Source organism: Symsagittifera roscoffensis, chromosome 3, assembly GCF_963678635.1.
Source record: "Symsagittifera roscoffensis chromosome 3, txSymRosc1.1, whole genome shotgun sequence".
In the NCBI taxonomy this organism is placed as follows: Eukaryota; Metazoa; Xenacoelomorpha; order Acoela; family Convolutidae; genus Symsagittifera; species Symsagittifera roscoffensis.
The window spans coordinates 14,753,084-14,767,459 of record NC_087064.1 but is presented as its reverse complement, the minus strand read 5'-3'; the positions used below and the strand labels follow the sequence as shown (position 1 = coordinate 14,767,459).

Sequence of the window (14,376 nt, the reverse complement as noted above, 5' to 3'; positions counted from 1 at the left end):
GGTCGCGAAATCCCACCGTGGGGCGCAAAAGTCTGGTCGCACCAAAGTTTGGTCGCGAAAGCCTGGATTTAAATTCACAAAAATCAAAAGACAAAAGTTCGCAAAAATTTTGCAAAATGTATGATCAGGCTTTTGCGACTCTATGTCCAGATTTTGCGCTGAGCGTCAAAAGCACCCGAGTCAAAAGCCCCCGCAAGAAAAGCCCCCCGTCAAAAGCCCCCGAGTCAAAAGCCCCTCGTGCTTTTGCATGTAGGTGTTCATGTACATGTAACTTTTGCGCCGGGGGCTTTTGACTCGGGGGCTTTTGACGGGGGGCTTTTGACTCGGGGGCTTTTGACGGGGGGCTTTTGACTCGGGGGCTTTTGTCGCTCAGCCCAGATTTTGCTAATCTAAGTCCACGCATTTGCGACTTGTTTTTAGTAAGTCCTGACTTTGGCGACCCACAGCGCGACTTTCGCGACCCACAGCGCGACTTTCGCGACCCACGGCGCGACTTTCGCGACCCATGGCGAGACTTTCGCCGCCCACGGCGCGTTTTCCGCGACCCTCAGAACGATTTTATGCCCAGACTTACCAGACTCAGACTCTCGCGCAGCTATGCAATTTGGGTCTAGATCTGGATCGGGATATGGCGAAAATTTCAAAGTCTGGACATGAATCTGAGACCTCCTCGACTCGGGTAAGTTCTTGCAGAAAGCAATGAAAAGGAAGAAAAGCTGAGTAAAATTTTGTAACCTTAAAGGATGTGATGCGGCAAGTGGCATACAAGATGCTGGCAATGTCAGCTTCGAACTCGTCGAATGTTTCGTAAATTTTAACGAAATTTTCATGGGAGGCCACTGTGGTCAGGGCGATTGGGTCGACATCACCGGCCATCCCAATTGAGTACACGAGTACTTCAGGGAGCTGAAACAATTAGGAAATTTTAGCAAACAAAAATGAAATATTTTTTTATGCAATTAAGTAGCACAGAAAATTCCGGTCAGAGTTAATTATAATGAACATCCGATCAGAGTTAATTATATAGTGAAAATATTTATTTTTTTCCATTTTTTTGAGGATTTTGAAATAATTTCGATTTTTTGTTAGCTGTTTTCTTCAAAATTTTCTATTTAAGTAAGGAATCTATATCACTTTGGTGTTTTTTCCAGAACAATTTTATAAGTTTCTTTTCAACTCAGGTGATTGATACTTGAATCATCGAAACCCCCGCATGGTATGCACACCACTGTATTAACCTGACATCACCTAAACTACTAATTTCATACGTCGATTCTGAAAGTGTAACGCGCAATATTTATGCGCGGCGACTTATCCCTCACTATAAAATCGTTGCAAATTGAATTGAGGCAAGCCAGTTGTTCTTATTAATTCCATATACAACTAAAAGCTTAACTCTTAAAATATAAAAGTATCAGTTTATAATAGTTTGTCAATACTTCAAATTCAAAAACCAGAACATTTTCGAGAGCAGTTAATACGCAGTCAGTACATTCAGTGATTTGCCTTAATACGACCAGTCTCGCTTGTTTTCGCTTTCTATTTACGCTTGCGTGTTGTCTTTTATGGCAAATAGTCAAATTACGATCTTGATCGCCATTTTTTCTAACTGCCGATTAGCTTAATGAATATTGTTTTGTAACTAAAAACGACCGTATGGAATGTTTGCAACGAAATTAGACCTGATTACCATTGTAACAGTTGTTTTCATCATAGGGTTCAGATTCTTTGAACTACTTGATCTGCCGCTCTGTTGACTAGAATATATGTCTATCAGATGTGAAACCAGTTTCATTTGTTTATGATTGTTTCTAATTGTTTCAGTTCATCAAAACTTTAATCTATAAGTTACAAAACATAGAATTCTAAAATTATAAGTTAAACAATTGTTTGTTGTGTAAGTAGCACAAAATATTCCGACCATATTCATTAAAAAAATTCAGAGAATTTTTGTTTCAAATTGCGTCTTTTTTGCTTTCGCGTGATCAGTGATTCTGAATTAAAGCCTATAATTTAGGTGTTAAAAAAAATTGATACGTTTTGCAACAAATTTCCACATACATTAAATTTTGAAATGAAATATAGAAAAAACTAATTTTTTTTTGAAATTATTTTTCAAAAACTTCGAAGAAATTTTTGCTCGTTCTTGAAATGATTAATCCCTAGAAGTTTCTCGAAAGTGTTTTGATAAATAATTTGAATCATGTAAGATTAAGCAATACTGAGTTTGATAAGTAACCCTTTTAGTCGCAACTGAATGCTTTAATATGATATATCAATGAACCCAATCCGATGGTTATTCATGGTACTCAATTTTGCATGAAGAAAATGAAGAAAAAAAGAAATAACTAAAATACTCCCAAATACAAAACTCCCCCCCCCCCCCCATTTTCAATTAATGGAAAATTCGTGAAACTTAAACTTTCAAGTTCAGATGACAAATTTCTTTTGCTTTTAGTTACTTTTAGATATTGATTTTAGTTACTTTTGCTCAAAAAAACTGATTGGTACAACTTCTACAAAATGGCAAAAATTTTATACATGAATCCGTGCACCAATCATTGGCTAATAATCAAGTCTTTGGTGATTTTAGTGTCATTTTTGCAGTATTTTTTTGATTTTATAAATAACTTCTATTTTTACAAATTATTATCTAGAAAAACTGTTAATTTGATTGATTTTGATTATGATTGATGAAATGGATTAAGGTTAAAGTTTTCAGAAGCTAAATGAAGTTTTCAAATACTTTTCAGTTAATTGAAAACCTGATTTTTGTTTTCCCCAAACACACTTTGAATTATATTGCAGTTTTTATTTCATCGTGCTCCCTTTTTTGTCAAAAAACTCATTATTGTTAATTGTTCCCGTTTAAAAATCTAGGGCATGTGATAAAAGTTCACTCATACATGAAATTTAGTGTAACACGGGCGTTTGTTCCGTGAAATAATAATGAAAATAGTTTTTGAGTATGGCTAGCAGTTTTGATTTTTTTGCTTAAAAACTCAACAACAAAATTTTTTTCGAATAAGAAAGCCCACTGGCAACAATATCATAATAGGTTTGAACTAACGTATTTTACATTTAAACCAGAAGTTAATATAGCAAAAAATATATTACAAAAAAACTAAAAACCAAGTAGTGGCTGGAAATTTTTTTTGGAAAAAATCAGTGGTTGAAAAAACATGTGGCGTATAGATTTTACACAATAAAGCTATTTTGATAAATAAAACCAAACAAAACGATGGTTTTTTAGAAAACTTTTGAGGTCATTTCATTTCTTTTGTGTAAAAAATTAACTCTGGACTACAATTCACTCTGGACTACAATTAACTCTGGACAAAACTCATGAAAGGTGATTAAAAAACGCGTTTTTCTCAAATTAGTTGACTTTAGACAAAAGATGCTGTGAACAAAACTTGCTACGAATTTTTTGCGAAGTTTATTGGTGCAATTGTTTTGCGAAAATCGAGACCAAAGTATTTCAGCCCAGAATTGGACCATTTTAAACTTTTTAGTCAATTAGAACTTACACTACAGCTACGAAATCATTGACTGTTAAAATTATATCAGAGTGAGCCTCTAAAATGGATCAAGAAACTTTAAGAAGAGAATAGTATCCAAAAAATTGCGCAAAACGTTTAAATAATCGTTCTTAAATAAAATTTTGTTTTTAAAAAATGATTTTTTTGACTATCGAGCTAAAATATTTCAAATTTTTCTCTGTTTTGGCTAGTATATTCTTCTTAAAAATTGTTGCTTCACTTAAAAGGCTCACTTTATCATACTGTTGACAGCAATTGATTTCGTAGTTTTGATATCATTTTTTTACTGAAAATTCCCAAACTATCCCTTTTTGGGGCAAAGATTTCGGCCCGCCTTTGCAACACGAATTGCACAATAATTAGCAAAATAATTTGGGCAAGTTTTTCCCTGCGTTTTAATATTCTACTTTTATGCTTTTTATCCGGATATCAGCTCTGTACATCAAAGACAAAAATATGAAAGTTTGCATAAATTTTCCCAAGAAAGGGTTCGTTTGAGAGAAAAAAGAGTCTAAAAGAGGAAAAAAATACTATTTCAAGTTTTTCGCCTGCTATTAAAAATTTTTGATTGTAGCAACTTAAAAAGTGCGGATCAAGAAAAGCGATTTCCATAGACTTAATAAAAGCTTCTTAAATTTAAAAATGCACAATAATTTTTTACGCAGGTCCCGTTATAAGGATGGGCTAATATATAGGTCCCGTTTAAAACTCTGGCAAGCTTATAATATGTCCTTACAAGTCCTGCATATTAAAAGGTCAGAAAGGAAAATGAATAGAAGTGTTCAGTATATGGGAAGTACTTTTGTTTTTGACATACCCTTTGAATCTACTTAACAATTGTCCCCCCTTTCAAGAATGACCAATGAGATTGCGTCAAAACTCGAAATTTGATTACAAAGATTAGTGCTATTTACTACTTTTGTTTATCGGGGTGGCAATTCTTTAGTAGATACCAAAGGGGAGGGCGATTGTTCAGTAGATTCTACCATTTTACACTATGCAACTTACGTTTCTCAGATCATTAACCGTCTCGTTAGTCAGATTGCCTTGTCCATCTGTGAGAAAAAAGAAAAATTTTCGAACTGTCTCATCATTCAGTCGAGAATGCACGCTTTCTCGAACAATTCTAATCCCCTCATTCAATCCCTCATCCAGATCAGTTCCCCCGTTCGGGTTGCCAAGCTCTTCGATGTAGCGATCAGCTGCTTGTTTATCACTCGAAAAATCGCTCGATTCCACCATTCTATCGTTGAAGAGTACAAAAGCAACTTGAGATTCTCCGACAGTCATTTGATCCTCAAATTGGTTCATAACAGCTTTGACGAAATTCTTTTGTTGCAGGTACTCACTAAAATAACCTTGACGAGTAAGAATGGAGCCAAATGAATGTAACAACTGATTTTTTGCCAATTATGCTGTAATGATAGCAATAGTTAAATTTCTCGCACGATTTCTCTCGCAGTTAAATATTTCAGAGCGGTTTTAGTTTTGAAGTCCAAAGGATTCTTGATACAATTTAGCTACCATCTTTAAAAACCTTCGCAAAAGTATCTATCCAATTTGAACATTTTTTAGAACGTGCTTTATTCGACTTGGAAAAATGGGGAGAAATCAAAATGTGAGAATAGTCCGTATAATCATTTGCATAACATTTGCAAGTTGTTAATGATCTAACTCATCATTTATGCTTCCACTTCCATCCATTATGAAGACGGCATCAGTCGGAGGGTCCGTGCATGTCATGCATTCGCTCCCCCCATCACCACTGTTTGTGTCAAGCAGGTCAGATTTCTGGTTGAAGCTTGGTTGAAGTGAGCTAAAATTATTGCAATTTTATAATTTTGAGGAACAATTCTATTCAGCAAAAGCTTTTGATTTTTACATGCTTTTTTATTTTTTTTTCATACTCTGTCCAATAATGGCATCTTCAAACTAGTAGCTAGTTTTAAATATAGCTTCCTAACGAGTGTTTTTGGTGATACTTGACGGCCCAGTTTGAGCAGACGGGGGATTGTTTACAAAAATCATACAATTCTGGAAGTTTGTGGATCAAAAGCTGACCATACCGCTGACAACCAATTGATGTTGAATAATCCGGCTCAAAATTGCAACTGAAAGCATTAACGTTGTTACCCGTCTGGGTCAGAGAGACCCGTTGCGTTTTTCCAGAAATCCCATTGGCCCTGAATCATATAAAAAAACTTGGTTTTCAAAAATTAAGTTATAGGCGAGACAGAAAAGTTATATGCTGATTGCACTTACGTTTTTGTCGATCCTCGCTGGCACGACGTCTGATTGTATAGCTTGAATCTCATTAAAAACAAAAATTGTTAGATTAGGTAAAATGTGTTAAAAACTTGAGGCCACAATATCAGGAATTGGACGCCTTTTTTCGAATCCCCTGACCACCTACAGAGTCCCGTCTTTTTTACGATTTTAAGGCGTCAACCCTTGTTTTAGACATTCAAACCCCTCAAAAAAGCAACCCCCCCCCCACCACCACTTGGATTGAGCATTGGTGACAGATGGGTTAGGCAAAATATTGGCAGCCATGATTGACTGGAGGCGTTATTTATGCTATATATGTCAAAAGAACCCAAAGCAATATTAGACGTGTGACTGTTTAATTAGTTGTACTTACTTCAATCATAATTTGAGCGGCCACTAAATTGACCATTGGCTGTGTCTGGTTCTCGAAAGTTGTGTCGTGGAAATAGAAGCCAAGTTGTTGTTGGATCAGCCTCCCAATCTAAATAACGGCGTAAGTAACCGCTCCATTGAAAACTTTTTTTTCAAATTTATGGTGTTTGTTCCGACAAATGAAGATAGTGACGAAATAATTGTGCTTCGGAATTTGATTCAGACAAACTTCAATTTTTTAGAAACAGCATTGATTTGATTTTATTATATGAGAGACATCAATTTCCTGAGCTCAAAAAAACTATTTAACGTGTGACTTTCATATGGTAAGTTACGGGCCGAACCAAAGTTAAAATAATATAAAGGGATTAACTTAGCTTTCCGAGGCAAAAAATTGTTCTTAATATCAATAACGAGATAAGCAGCTTTAAATTGAAAAACAAATTAATTGAGTCCCGTGTCGAGGTTTGCGATTTGTGTTCCGAAAAAAAATAGAAATTAATTAAAATTGATTTAAAGCGTTTTTTTGTATGAACTATAATATAATCGATTGTAATAGGTTATAATCTCTTGGAAAATATCTAAATTATAATCAATTAAGAAACACCTAGTTTTGGTAATTAAAACACCTTGTTTTGGTAATTATAATCAATAACAATTGTCACAAAACTAACTAATAATCCGTTATAACCGGTTACTTACGCCTAAATTTGAATGCGAAAAAAGACCTCAATCTTCGCTTGCCAACAAAGGTTTCGTTTCTGAGTAGTATTTTTAGATAGATAATCCAGCCTTTCCGTTTTAATTTTTTTCTCTTTACAGAAATGATCGATTTTTTTTCGTGCAATAGAAATAAACAACTTCTAATCCAAATATTGAAACATTTTGATTTTATTTGAAATTTTCGAATGAAATTTTGAGTTTGTTTGTGCCTTGATTAATATTGAACTTTGAGTTATATGAAAAAACTGCAAATTTTGCTTTCAGTATTGTTTCACAAGCACGGCATTTGAAACCAAGACGCTGTGGGTTTATGATCAGACTACCGCGACCGAAATATGGTAATTCTAGACTGTTGCAGCCAAAGTTTGGTTTTTCCAAACAAAGGAGATATGTCCGCCAGCAGCTCGACCAAAAAATAGTTGGACGCTGTCGACGTAACCAAAAAAAATAACCACGACCAGCGTTAATTTTCCGACCGTTGCAGTTTTTTCTCCATATTATAAATATTAGGAAAACATAATACAAATTAATTTTTTTTGTAAAATTTGACCGTCTGAAAAAGCCTCATTTTTTGTTCTGCCTCTATTTAACCTTTTCTTAAAAATAAAGCTTACTCATATCAACCCCTGAATATACGAACTTGATGTAGGAGTAGTCTTGTTTCTATTGATTTTCATTTTTCCATCATAATGCGTAAAATCAAGTGAGCGTAGTTTCTTGTTCATCGATGTAATTTAAGTTTTTTGTCAATATCTCAGCTACATTTCGAACCAAAAACTGTGTATCAACCAACGAAACTCCACTCTGTTAAAAAGTTACATGTGTTTGCCTGTAAGTTTTGCTCGTAAAAAAGTTTGGCACTGTTGAAACCTCAATAATTTCAGGAAGTGTGATTATAAGTCTTTTATTTGTTTTTTTTTTACTGTTTTTAGTTTTTTTTGTTGTTGAGGCACTTAGCATAGCGGTAAGGCGTTCATTTTGAAATAGTCAGATTGTGTATTTGATCCCATGCCATGGCAACGATAGTATGTGAGGACGAGCTTTCATTTAGCCTGTAGCTTCAGGTCTACCACAGCCTGACCAATATCGGCTGCATAAGTGGTACCACGTGAAAGTTCTAGACGCAAAAAACGGACTTGAGTCGGAAAAAAGACCTTCGCTTAACAAAATAAAACAGTCTAGAATATGAGGAAATAATACAAATGAACTATCCTCGACAGGACTGTTTGAAGCCTTCTTATAGCTCCTCTCCGATTCGCAGGAACCACATTATTTTTTCAGCTAAAGGTGTCTATATTTATCAGATGGTATAGAAAATTCAGCTGAATGTTGTTTTTAAAAATCCAAATGCTGTTCTGAAAAAATTCTGTTCTGAAAAAGTTTTAGATATAAGCCCAAACCTAATGTAAACAATATATTTTACTTTCACGAAGAAAAATAAAAAAAAACAAGTTGTTCGCCAAAACTTTTAAGCCTGGGAAAGTTTGTGTGTTTTCGGATTTTCCTAAGTTTTTCTGGCATCCGCAAATTTTTTGTAACATGCATTCAAAGCAACCCAAAGTTAATAAAGAGGAATTAAGTGGCGGTCGCAACAAAAATTGCGAGAACCATTTCAAGCATCCTCTAGAAACTTCAAAAAGCTTTCAATTTTTTTAAGTAGTTCGTTTTTGTGTTAGCAAGACTTATTCTGCTTTTTAAAAGTACTCGATTCAGCCTTTCGATGTACTCTAGGACCATGTCTAACTGTTGTTGTTCCGACTTTCGATACGAAACTAACGGAATATTTGTGCTCGGTTGGGTTTTTTTTTTTCAGACAAATTTGGACTTTTTAACTAGCCATTTTTGACGGAATTTTTTAATATCATTTTAAAGGTATTGTTATCTTGATCTTACATTTGAAAAGATATTTCACCTGTGATCATTTTTTGTACAGTTATGGGGGTTTAAGAATTGACATTTTGGCTAATTTGGGACAATTAACGCGCTATATTTCGCGCTGTTAATGCGTAAGCGGAGATTTAATCCGTCTTAGAAATCGCTCCAAATTGGTTGAAAGAAGCTTCTTTCTCAGAATTGATTTGTTACAAGGAGCGAAATTTATTTTTTTGTAATTTATATGGCGTGTGGGGTGATGATTTTCCTAGAAAAAATTTCAAAATTTATTTTTTTTTTTTTCATTTATTTTTTTACATTTAATATTTTAATGATTTTTATGTTATTACTGCCCCATAAATCTTAAAAGGTAATCAGAACATTCAGAGATTAGCTCTGATACGAGCAGTTTTGTTGCAATTTCGCTGATGCCGTATGTTATAGTGGTTTGAAAACATTATTATGATAATCCAACTCCAATTAGGCCTAATTGGGCCTGTTGCTTGAAACAACAGATACCTGCACTTGACTTGTCCCGGAAACCACTGTCTGAGCCTTTTCCCAGTTTTCTCTGGTCAGCTGCCAGATCCCGGACGCATTTTCCCTGTACTCGGTTTCTCCAAACTCTGACAGGAAGGCTAATCTTGTCAGCATGTACTTGTCGCTGGAAATCAAGAGAAGTTTGTCCAACACAGAACAAAAGATATGAAAATTCGGTTCATGATTCGAAATACGAAACTGATTTGATAGGAATAAATACATACAAATTATACTGCCAAGGAAACCTATCTGTGATTAATCCAAAAATGAGTGAGAGTATTCATTGTTCATAAACATTGAAAAAAAGAAAATGAGTTCGGATTGATAAAAGCTTTGTTTTTAAGGCACCGTTAATAAATGGCTATAAAGCGAAAGTTCAGTGAACCTTGATTTGTGTTGGAAGGTTTCAGCAGGATTGACAAATAAAGTGGTTAGACAATGAGGCAAACATCGTCAAAAAGTTTGTTTGAATAAGTAAACATCGTGCGTAGAAAGAAATCGAAATGGATGGCATTAAAAATTAAATTTTTGCATGGGGGTGAAAAAAAAGTAAACAGAAATATTGTACTAATGAACTCACAAAAACATTTGAAAATTATCAACCGTTTTTTTTCAGACTAACCAATTTGAAATTCTCAGACAAAAGACTCGAAAGGCTATATTTTTGTTTGCAGGCACAATTGGAAATTCTCGGCAAAAATGGCAATTTTACTCATGTTCCCCCATTAAAATTACAGGTACCCGAAAAATAATGGATTCTCATGTTCAATTTCAATAAAATTCTAAAACACTTGGTTATAGTTCTAAACAGAAAAAAAATCAAAAAAATTTTCCATAAAAGATCGTATTTTTTTTAGATTATATTGGGTTATAGCCAATGTTTGCAGGCACAATTGGAAATTCTCGGCAAAAATGGCAATTTTACTCATGTTCCCCCATTAAAATTACAGGTACCCGAAAAATAATGGATTCTCATGTTCAATTTCAATAAAATTCTAAAACACTTGGTTATAGTTCTAAACAGAAAAAAAATCAAAAAAATTTTCCATAAAAGATCGTATTTTTTTTAGATTATATTGGGTTATAGCCAATTTTATACAAAACTGATTTTTGAACATTTTTCAGTGTTATCAAAATTTGAAATTTGCATTTTTAAACTGCGACTTACCCATAACTGGTACAAATTTGCTTTTTTTGCTCCGACTTCCGAAGAAAGTGAAGTAAATATATGCTAGGGGTAGTTGTTATTCAGACCAATTTTGACTTGTTTGAGGGCTCGATCCCCTTACTTTTACTGCCCCTGCTATGCGCTCACAACACTCTTTTGCATGACTGTTTAAATTAAACCAATCTAGCTAAACTGCTCGTCTTCCGTTTTGATGCTGAAAGCTTAAAGCGAAATATTTGCGCTTGGAGAGCTATCCCGCACTAGAAAATTATTCCAAATTGAACTGAGGCAAGATAATTGGTATTTTTATTCCTCCGACTTTCGTAACGAAAGTAACGGAATATTTGTGCTCGGGTTGGGTTTTTTCTACAGACAAATTTCGACGTTGTAACAAGCAATTTTTGACGGAATTTTGAAATATCATTCAAAAAGTAATGTTATCTTGAGCTTACATTTGAAAAAATATTTTACCAGTGATCATTTTTTCCTAAGTTATGGAGGTTCAAAGATTGCCATTTTGGCCAGTTTGAGACAATTAACGAGCGATGTATTCCGCACTAGTCCGCGCTATTAAGGCGTAAACGGAGATTTAACTCATCTTAGAAACAGTTCCAAATTGGTCTCCAGACAAATTTCGACTTTTTAACTAGCCCTTTTTGACAAAATTATTTTTCTATCTTTCAAAAGGTATTGTTGTTCTGAGTTGAAACTTGAAAAGATATTTTACCAGTGATCACTTTTCGTGAAGTTATAAGGGGGTATAAAGATTGCCATTTCCGCCAATTTGGGACAATTAACGCGCGATATATTTCGCACTATTAACGCGTAAGCGGAGATTTAATCTGTCTTAGAATACGTTCCAAATTGGTTGTAGGAAGTTTATTTGCTATAATCGATTTGTTTTAGGAACGAAATCTTTTAATATGGCGCTTGAGGGGATGATTTTCACAAAAAAAATCCTCTTTTTTTGAATTTTTTTCCTCATTTTGTTTTATTACAATTTAATTGTTTCATGTTATTACTGCTCCATAGACCTTAAAAGGCAGTCGGTACTTTCAAGGCTGCGCCCTGGTACGAGCAGTCTTGTTTTGTAGATTACATAGCGTGTGGGAGTTTTGCAAGAAAAATCTGAAAAAAATTTCAAACTTTTTTTTGAAAGCTTTATCATTTTTTTTATCCGAACACTACTCCATAGACTTTAAAGAGCAGTGGGAACATTCAAGGCTTCGCCCTGATGCAAGCACTCTTGTTAAACCTTAAAATTTGATTTTGTTAGCCTAAAACCAATAAGAAGCAGTCGGAACATTCAGGGCTTTGCCCTGATGCCCTGATGCGAGCACTCTTGTTAAACCTTAAAATTTGATTTTGTTAGCCTAAAACCAATAAGAAGCAGTCGGAACATTCAGGGCTTTGCCCTGATGCCCTGTTGCGTGCAGTCTGAATTCTATCTATTCTCTTCACAGTTATTTTTGAAATTTTTTTTGTTGTTGTTTTCATTTTACTGACTGAGGGATAGTTCAAAACTGACTGAGTTCAAAAGTTGTAGTATTATGAGTATGTTTAATTTTCGAGTAGGTCACGAGTAATGCAGCTACTAGTTTTTTTGAACTACTTTTGTATCAAATTTATGAAGGTTATCTTTCTTTTTTTGTGCACAATGGATAGATAATGAATTAAAAAGTATGTAATTTTCGAAAAAAAATGGATTAAACTCAATTGCATGGTCTCCAAGTGTAATCGATTTTATTTGAACAAAAAGATTGCTTACAATAGATTATTACCATGGACACGACTGCGGGTAGTAATAATTGAGGTAGGTTATCCAAGCATGATTTAATAAAGCCTCCCTAAATCCAACTGATAAGGGTTGATTGAAGCTTACCGTGTCTGGAAGTAGTATCCTAGTTCGATACTTTTCTCCATCAGTTGTTCTAGTTTGTCAATAGCTGCTTTGGCCACTTCACATCCTGTTGCATTGTGTTGCATGGTCAGGTCCTGTTTGCCATTTACATTTCTTAACCAGCAGAGACAAATCTATAATGAAAATTATTATGGCTCAGAATTAAATTAGGTCTTATTAGTTTTTTTTTTGAAGGTAGACAACTAGGAAAAATTTTCAATTTGATGTTTTCAAAGAAACAAATGGTAATTTAGATCAAGTCATTAATCATCAGATCAATTGATTCTTCATTGCTTCTCTATTCTCTAAAGTCAAAAAAAGTTTCGGCAATTCTTCCCTGTTAACCCACACCCTCCGAAACCCCCCCACTCACCAAAATTTCGCAATTGCATTTATTTTTAAAACACAGTGTTAAATAAGTTTGGTTCACTGATATAAATTTGTTAATCTGTCAAATTTGCAAGAAAAGAACACAAAATGCGCAGAGTTAGCCGATTTTCTAAAAGTTTTTAATTTACACAATTTTTTAGATGAAATCAAATATTTTAAGAAAATAAACTGCACTTACCGCCAAAACAATTCCCCAGTTGAAAAAAGGGACAATTTTTTCAGTCTTCATTTTTTATGGGTTATCATGTAACATAGAAACTTGGCCACTTTTTCTAAACTTGGTAATTTAAAATAATGGTAACATATATCTACATTATAAGAAAAAAAAGCATGATCATATCGACTTGCTTCTATTTTCAACTCTTTTGCAGTTCTTTCGAATGATTTTTTAGCTTCACATTTAAATTTTTTGGCACAGATGCCCTGATCACAAAAATATAAAAATCTTAAACTACAGCGTTTTAATGCAGAAAGCTTACTACAACTAGCTTGCAGTTTATCATCATTAGTTGAATTTCTCTTAAAACACACGAATTCTGTAAAAGCATTTGTATAAAACATTTGATTTCTGTAAAAACATTTGTATAAAACATTTGATTTCTGTAAAAGCATTTGTATAAAAAGCATTTGTATGTAAAAGTATTCGTAAAGTATTTTTTTTTATGATTGAGTGGCCAAATAGTCACATATGCAATTATACTTTTTTTTCGAAAAACGGTAGTTATCATTTTTTATGGTTCTGAAAACGCACATTAAGTGCAAATCTTTTTCCCCCATTTTCGCTTATCTATAGATCACTATCTAACTAAAACAATGGTAATTCAATCAAAAAATAAAACTGAGCATTAGGTGTTTCTAAGATTTCCTGTTCCTAATTTTGATCAATCATTGAAAATTCTGAGACTCAAACTTGTTAAAACTGCGTTAAATTCAAAAAGGAGACGTACACGGAACTAACATGATCAACTAGTTTGCCTAAAATTTTTTTTTTGGTTTTTCAGCCATGCTTAGAAACTCGCCCCGTACGGTTCCAGTAACAAGGCTGAATTTCAGGAAACTATCTCAGGAAACTGACCAAATTGGCATTTTCAAACCCTAATCATAGTAGAAACTGATCGCAGATGCGATTTCAGTTGAAATTTGAAAACATGGAGTCGAATTTTTCATTTAAGAGAAAAATGTTCCTTTCGAAAACTATTATTTCACTGGCCAAACATTGTCTAAAAAAAACTCCTATGCATATTTTTTGATTATTTTACTCGAATCTTGGCAATCAAAACACCTAAAGTTTCCATGAATCTAGATTATTGATAATAACTTCATTTCAGAGAATTTGACTTGTTTAGCAATATATAATATGATGTAAGCTAATTTGCACCTACATGGAGTTCATAATCATTTTAACCGTTTCCTTTTTGGCCTCAAAAAGAATCCAGATTTTTAATTAGATGGATGTTGAGTTTATTTTTGTACAGGATACTTCAATGATTTCATTCATATTTGGTTGTTTTCTTTAATTTGTTTCAAGTATTAATTTTTATTAACAAGTATTGGTGTTTTGGGTTTACCTGTGTTCATAGCGAAGCTGCCTGATCATAAAA

The 14,376-nt window shown here is 33.9% G+C and overlaps 1 protein-coding gene across 1 annotated transcript; it reads right to left on the bottom strand.

Moving 5' to 3' along the window:
* Positions 1–735: 735 nt before the first annotated feature.
* On the bottom strand, positions 736–13,149 carry LOC134842818 (uncharacterized; the record flags this gene model as incomplete). Its single annotated transcript, XM_063859311.1, is given in 9 exon segments — positions 736–906; positions 4,551–4,890; positions 5,218–5,358; positions 5,676–5,725; positions 5,805–5,852; positions 6,184–6,291; positions 9,297–9,441; positions 12,368–12,519; positions 12,954–13,149. Coding segments are annotated over 9 exon segments (1,206 nt in total), but the record flags the coding sequence as incomplete, so codon positions are not given.
* Between the last annotated feature and the right edge of the window lie 1,227 nt (positions 13,150–14,376).